Source organism: Embiotoca jacksoni, unplaced genomic scaffold (assembly GCF_022577435.1).
Source record: "Embiotoca jacksoni isolate LCO1_2020_lvr unplaced genomic scaffold, fEmbJac1.0.p SCAF_122, whole genome shotgun sequence".
Classification (NCBI taxonomy): Eukaryota; Metazoa; Chordata; class Actinopteri; family Embiotocidae; genus Embiotoca; species Embiotoca jacksoni.
The window spans coordinates 30,210-37,500 of record NW_027185255.1 but is presented as its reverse complement, the minus strand read 5'-3'; the positions used below and the strand labels follow the sequence as shown (position 1 = coordinate 37,500).

The window sequence follows — 7,291 nt, the reverse complement described above, 5'->3', positions numbered from 1 at the left end:
ACTAAAAACTATTTCAGCCTGGCATTTTGTGTTTTATTTCTGTATTTTCAGAACATCTCGTTCTGTCGCTGATTCCAAGGATTACGGCTCAGAAATAAAACGATTTGTTAATTATTCAACCAGAAGTAACCAAAATACTCTTCGTGCCTGACTTTCAAAATAAAATCATTACGATTATTGCTTCTTGCTCTTTAAAAAAAAAAATATATATATTTTTTTTTAAATCAGCAGATTTTTTTTATATTCCAGGAACTTTGACGTCACCTGAACACAACATTTGTTGTTGTTTCTGTTTGTTGCTATTTTTTATAACTTTATAAAACATGTCGACCAGCTGAAATATATCGATCCAACAATGATAAGAAGTGTTTGGATCCTGTCGCTCTGCAGCTTCCTGTTTGACACACGTCAAAGATCGTCTCGAAGACGCAGCCGAGCTGCAGCGTTGTTCACTTCCTGTTTAAAAACAGGAAGTTGGTCCTGTGAAGATAAAAGCGGAGATCGCCCGCTGGTCACTGTGGCGCTGCAGTTGCAACACTTACCGACCGCAGCAGGAACACAAACGCACAAGTTTCCACGACGCAATAGCAGTGAGTGCATGTCATGAGAACAGCAGCAGAACCACAAACAAACACAAACAAACACAAACAAACAGAACCACAAACACAAACAAACACAGAATAACAAACAAACATGTTAACAAACACAAACAAACACAGAATAACAAACAAACATGTTAACAAACACAAACAAACACAAACAAACAGAACTACAAACAAACATGTTAACAAACACACAGAACTACAAACACGTTAACAAACAAACACAGAACTACAAACAAACACGTTAAAAAAACAAACAAACAGAACCACAAACACAGAATCACTAACAAACACAAACAAACAACCACAAACACACAAACAAACAGAACTACAAACACAAACAAACACAAACAAACACAGAACTACAAACAAACAAACACAGAACTACAAACAAACAAGTTAACAAACACAGAACCACAAACAAACACAGAACAAGCTCTTGGCTGAAAACTGTTCAGAAAGTTGGAAACAGGACGACGGTCTCAGAACCAGAACAAATTGAAAACACTTTCAAAATAAAACCATGTTTCTATTTAAGTTGGAACGTTGTGTAAATAAAAACAGAATGTGATGATTTGTAAATCATGTAAATATTTAATGTAAAACAAGACCTTCCCTGAAAGAGACGTTGTCTGGATGGCAGCATATGTTGCTCCAGAACCTGAATATATCATTCAGCATTAATGCTTCCTTCCAGATGTTCAAGCTACCCATGCCATGTGCACTAATGCATCCCTGTACCATCACAGATGCTGGCTTTAGAACTGAGCTGATAACAAGCTGGATGGTCCCTCTCCTCTTTAGCCTGGAGGATGCAGCGTCCATGATTTCCAAACAGAATCTCAGATTGTGATCCATCAGACCTCAGGACAGTTGTCCACTTCACCTCAGTCCATCTTCAATGATCTCGGTCCAGAGAAGGCGGCGGTGTTTCTGGATCATGTTTCTATCTGGTTTCTTCTTTGGAGAGTTTTAACATCATTTGTGGACGCAGCGATGAACTGTGTTCACAGACGATGGTTTTCACAAGTGTTCCTGAGCCCATGCAGTGATTTCCACTCCAGAATAGTGTGTTTTTAATGCAGTGCTGCCTGAGGGCCCGAAGATCACCACCATCCAATATTGGTTTCCAGCCTTGTCCCTTGTGTTCAGAGATTTCTCCAGATTCTCTGAATCTTTTAATGATATTATGAACCGTAGACGATGAAATCCACATCCGTGTTTGTGTGTCAGTGCGTGACTTCAGAGTGTGTGTTCGGAGGACGGAAGCGTCTGATCGCTGCAGACTGAAGGGCGACGGCATGCTGCGAGCCGACATGGACGCTCTGCACCTGCTGGACAAGACGGGAGAAGTCCGGTACACCTGGCCATACAAGTACCTGCGGCGCTTCGGACGGGACAAGGTGACACTGACGCACACACATACACACACAGACACACACACACGCACAAAGGTACGTACAAACATCAGATTTTCAGAATAAAGCCAGGATGTTTCATTTTTAGAATGAACTTCAGACTCTGGATTTGAAACTTTTATTTTCACAATAAAACCTGACTTCCCATAATAATTTTCTCAAGTCAAATTGATCAAAATGAAGCCAGGACTTTCAAAATAAAATAAAAACTGTTTCCATGAATAAATAAACTTAGTGTTACGAAGTTTCTTCTCTCCTCAGTCGACCTTCTCCTTCGAAGCGGGCCGCAGGTGTGACTCCGGCGAGGGGAGCTTCGAGTTCGACACCAAACAAGGGAACTTCCTGTTCCAGGTGGTGGAGGTAGCCATCAACCAGCAGAAGATCTCCATCCCCCACAGGCAGACCTCTGGGGGGGGCCAGGTGAGTCCAGAGAGCCCCCTGAGCCTGAACCTGCCCCCCCTGCCCCCGGTGCATATCAGGACGCCGCCGCAGCAGCACCCCCGCAGCCAAATCCCACAAGCCCCTGCTGCGCAGGTCAGCTGACATCACAGGTCACCCACCTTCAAAATAAAGGGAGGAGTTTTCAGAGTTAAGTCAGGGTTTTCAAAACAACAGCGGAAGTTCTCAGAATAAAGTTTGGATTTTCAGAATAAGATCAGGATTTTCAAAATATAGGCTAGTGTTTTCATAATTAAGCCAGGATTTTCATAATGAAGTCGGGATTTTCATAATAAAGTTGGGATTTTAAAAATAGCAGCATCTGTTCTCAGAATAAAGTTAGTATTTTCAAAATAAAATCTAACGTTTTCAGAATAAAGTCCAAGAGTTTCAAAATGAAGCCAGGATTGTCCAAATAAATTCAGGCTTTCAGAATACAGTCAGAGTTATCTAAATAAATCAGGATTTTCAGAATAAAGTAATGACTATCAGAAGACAACCCGGACATAACTTCAGCAGATTAAACTAAACTCTGTTCATAATTCTTGTAATTTAATATTTCTGAACGTTTACAGAAATGTTTTGTGTCGACAGGAAGCTGACGATGTCTACAGTTTGGTGGCCGAACCTCCAAACCTGCTCACGATGCAACACAAAGACAAAGAGAGCGCTGCTCCCGCACAGCAACAGCAGCAGCGCCCCCCGCTGGTAGGAAACCAAAACACGACACACTCCTACTTCAACTCACATGCTGAAAGATGTATAGGGGTGGACAAAATATCAGAAACACCCCAGTTTTAGCAACAATCAACCAATCAAACGTTATAATTTATTTCTACAACACTTTTCATTAAAGTCGGATGTAGTTTAAACTTAAAAAAAGAAAAGTAATAAGAGATAATTGATTAGACAGAGACTGAATCAAATATTCTACAGAAGAATGAATTGATTACTACAAAATATAAGCTCATATTTGGATGAAAGCAAGATAACAATGGAAAATACTTAAAATACGAATTTATATTAATAAAGAATAAATAAAAGGTCTTCAGTATCGATCCGTTCAGTGTTGTTGGATGATTAAAAAAAGAGCAGCTGCTGTTTTAAAGTAAACAGCTTCTCCTTCTGGACAGTTTCAGTTACTGCAGCTAAAAACCAGAACAATGACACACAATCAAAAATCAAAACATACAAGCACAAAGTTAAATAAACGGAATTAATAGGACAAAAACAAAACCAGCACAAAGGAAATAAATCACCTCATGTTCTGTAATTAAAGGTACAGAACAGAGTCTGATTGATGTGTTTATTTAATGATTGATCACTGATCGGTTCTGGTTCTGGTTTCAGGCCCGTCTGGAGCCTCCAGTCGACAAAACGCTGACCGGAGTCAAGAGTCTGACTCTGGACACCCGTGGCGTCCCCGTCCCCCGGAAGCACCAGGTCAAGATGATCTCCAGCTGCCCTCTGCCCCAAGCCGGCACAGAGTCCGGCCCCCACCTGGCCCCGGGCCCCGCCAGCCCCACCCCCAACCCCCGCCTCTGCCCCGCCCTCGGCTCCGGCAAGGAGCAGACGTACTCTCAGATCATGCTGTCGGCCGCCGGCATCAGGGGGGATAGGAGGAGCATCAGCGTGGCCCCGCCCCTCATCGCCAAGGAGCCCGAGTACTCCCTCCCCTTCGACACCATGGCCAAGAACGTCATGGCGGACGTCCTGGACGCCGGTCAGACTCGTGGCGCCGACCCGCTTTACGACAGCATCGACGAGATGAAGATCAGAAACATCTTCCTCAGCGCAGCCATCGGGCCGCCGTACGCGAAGGTGGAGCACATCTACGACGAGCCCGAAGGCTGCGCTGCCGCCACGGGACACACGCCAGCCCCCCCCACCTCCCTGTACGACGACCCCGAGGAGATGAGAGGGGACGCCTGGAGGATTATGGGTACACCAGCTGACCCGAAAGGTCACGAGTACCCGTACAACCCCCGCGTGGACGACTACGCCGTCCCCAAACGGGTCCACAGGGCGTTTGCTGCCGCACAGAGCACCAACGAAGAAGACGGGCAAGAAGAGGAGGAGGAGGGGAAAGGGGAGGGGCCAGAAGAAGAGGAGGAGAAGAGGGAGGAGCAGCTGGATTCACCGTACAACAACGTGATGGTGAAAATGCCGTAGAGGAGAAACCAGCTGTAGAGATATTTATTTTACCAAAGAGCATTAACATGACACATATCCATCGATCAAGCCTCCATCGATCCAAGCCTCCATCGATCAAATCCTCCATCGATCAAATCCTCCATCAGTTCCACACATTTTTGACAAACAGAAAATCTTCTACATGCCCGTTCAGAGCCGAGTGTTCCTGAGCCCATGCAGTGATTTCCACTAAAGAATCATGGCTGTGTTTTTGTGTTGTCATGTTGGAGAACCCCGTTGCCATAGCGCCACAGTTCAGGTGTTTTGTGTTGTTTCGGTCTTCAAAGGACGCAGCAACACGACAGGAAAGTGAAATAAAGTGACTGACTGGAGCGAATAAGAGCACACAGACTGAAAACAGCCGGGAGGGAAGGACAACGAGGGACAGCTGAAACAATCATACAAAGAATGGCAATGTCAAAGCAAAAGTCCAGCACAGGATTTATTCACATGTTAGGAACAAAGAGAAACAGGTGTTTGGAGGAACTCTGATCTGAGCTGTGCAGTGAGCCTCCTCCTCCAGCAGGGGGCAGCACAGCAACGGGTTTCAGTGTCGCGTGAATTATGTTGTGTTGGTTCTGGTTCTGTTGTGATGTTCTGAGGTTCTGTTGTCAGAACTTTGCCCTTAAAGAACCTCTTTATGTTATGATTTAAAATTATAAAAATAAAACTGAAGTGAAACATTAAAATCAGAACAAACAGTTTTCTGATCAATAATTAGAAATTTTGTATAAATGACAGAAACATGTTAGTTTGTTAAAAAGGTTTCAGCAACATGTTTTTACCGTATTCCTTCATCTGAGGTTTAAAAAAACGACCCGACAGTGAATTCAACATTCAGTCTGATATTTATAACTTTTTGTCCTTCAGTCCAGATTTATGTCCCCACAACGTCAGTAATACCAGGACACACACACACATGCACACACACATACACACACACTAACCCCCCAACCACCACCACCACCACCCCGGGGAGTCAGCGGGCTACAAAGGCGTCCCAGCATGCATTTCTCTCTCCGCCTTACAACACTGTCAGCTGGAAGTGGAAAGAGCATCAGTACTAACTGTGTGTGTGTGTGTGTGTGTGTGTGTGTGTGTGTGTGTGTGTGTGTGGACTCAGTGGCCTGGAAGCTGAAGGAAACCCTCCTCATGATCCTGCACACCAGAGAGAAAAATAAAACACTGAGGTCATACGTGTCCTACTTCATGTTCACAGCTGAGATCAGACTCCGAGGACCAGGCGGTGACATCACAATAAGGGGGAGGAGCCAACAGGCTGGGCGCTAACAGGCAGTGACATCACATGAGGAGGAGGAGCCAACAGGGAGGCTAAAAGATGCCATGAAGACGCTAACACACAAGAGCTAACAGACTAGCTAACAATATAACACAAAGATGTAAACAAAAGCTAAAAGAGTAGTTATTCAACAAAATATAACAAATAGATGCTAATAAACAAGAGCTAACAGACATCCTGGTTCCTTTCAGTGTTTCCTCCGATCAGAAACCACTTTCTCAGTTACTCTCTGTCAAAGTTTAGATATAAAATAAATAATAAAAGAAGTTTACCTGCATGAAGACTACTGTTTATATTATTGAGGTTTGATTCATATTTTACAGTCGTTACTGAGATGATTAGAAACAGACAATAAAGCTTCACAGGTGTTTTGAATGAAGTCATGAAGACAATAAAGTTTTAAAAGATGTGTTTCTTTATAATCGCTGCCTTGATGACGTCATCGATGATGAAACACATTCAGGCTTTCTGATGGAAAAAGGTGTTTCTGGACAGGTGGGACCCCTCGACCCTCTCGCCCTCCCCCTCCCCCCTGCAGGTGATCTGCTGTCCTACCGGTAATCTGATGTCCTACCGGTGATCTGACGTCCTACAGGTGATCTGCTGTCCTACCGGTGATCTGATGTCCTACAGGTGATCTGCTGTCCTACCGGTGATCTGATGTCCTACTGGTGATCTGATGTCCTACGGGTGATCTGACGTCCTACCGGTGATCTGATGTCCTACCGGTGATCTGCTGTCCTACCGGTGATCTGATGTCCTACAGGTGATCTGCTGTCCTACCGGTGATCTGATGTCCTACTGGTGATCTGATGTCCTACCGGTGATCTGATGTCCTACGGGTGATCTGACGTCCTACCGGTGATCTGACGTCCTACAGGTGATCTGACGTCCTACCGGTGATCTGACGTCCTACCGGTGTGTCCATGTGAGCAAAGCCAGTATTTGTCTCCGTTAGGTGTTTTTGGCTTTGAAACAATATTCTCACATTTGTATTATCTTCCCACAGAAGTACGTGTTATATTAATCTTCATGGTGAATAATAATATATAATAATAATATCAGTAATATTAACTTCCTCTGCTCACTTTTAATGCATTAATGTGTCCAACTGATAATTAGAACCATGAACTCCTTGAATTACAGAGTTATGAGAGTTTTCATGTGTATTATTTATTATGGGTCCACTGATATCGACCTGTTGACTCTTTAATTAAAGCAACAGTTCCTTTATTTACATATTTGGTCCTTTTCCTTCAATTAAGAGATGTTTCTCATCATCTCGCCTCTTTTCCATTTCTCATCAGTGACTCTGTGATCGACCTCGTGGTCTTTTGAAG

General features: G+C 43.9%; 1 protein-coding gene across 3 annotated transcripts in view; it reads left to right on the top strand.

The window, feature by feature from the left end:
* Nucleotides 1–6,256, top strand: part of dok2 (docking protein 2) — an 11,481-nt gene extending 5,225 nt beyond the window's left edge. The window contains exons 4-7 of one of the 3 annotated variants that reach the window (XM_069145320.1): nt 1,836–2,005; nt 2,282–2,554; nt 3,053–3,166; nt 3,809–6,256. In XM_069145320.1, the coding sequence (XP_069001421.1) occupies nt 1,836–2,005; nt 2,282–2,554; nt 3,053–3,166; nt 3,809–4,630 (1,379 nt within the window). In that variant the 3' untranslated portion in view covers nt 4,631–6,256. The remainder of the gene's footprint in view (nt 1–1,835; nt 2,006–2,281; nt 2,555–3,052; nt 3,167–3,808) is intronic. The other 2 variants (XM_069145319.1, XM_069145318.1) reach the window with 2 other exon arrangements.
* The last annotated feature ends 1,035 nt before the right edge of the window (nt 6,257–7,291 follow it).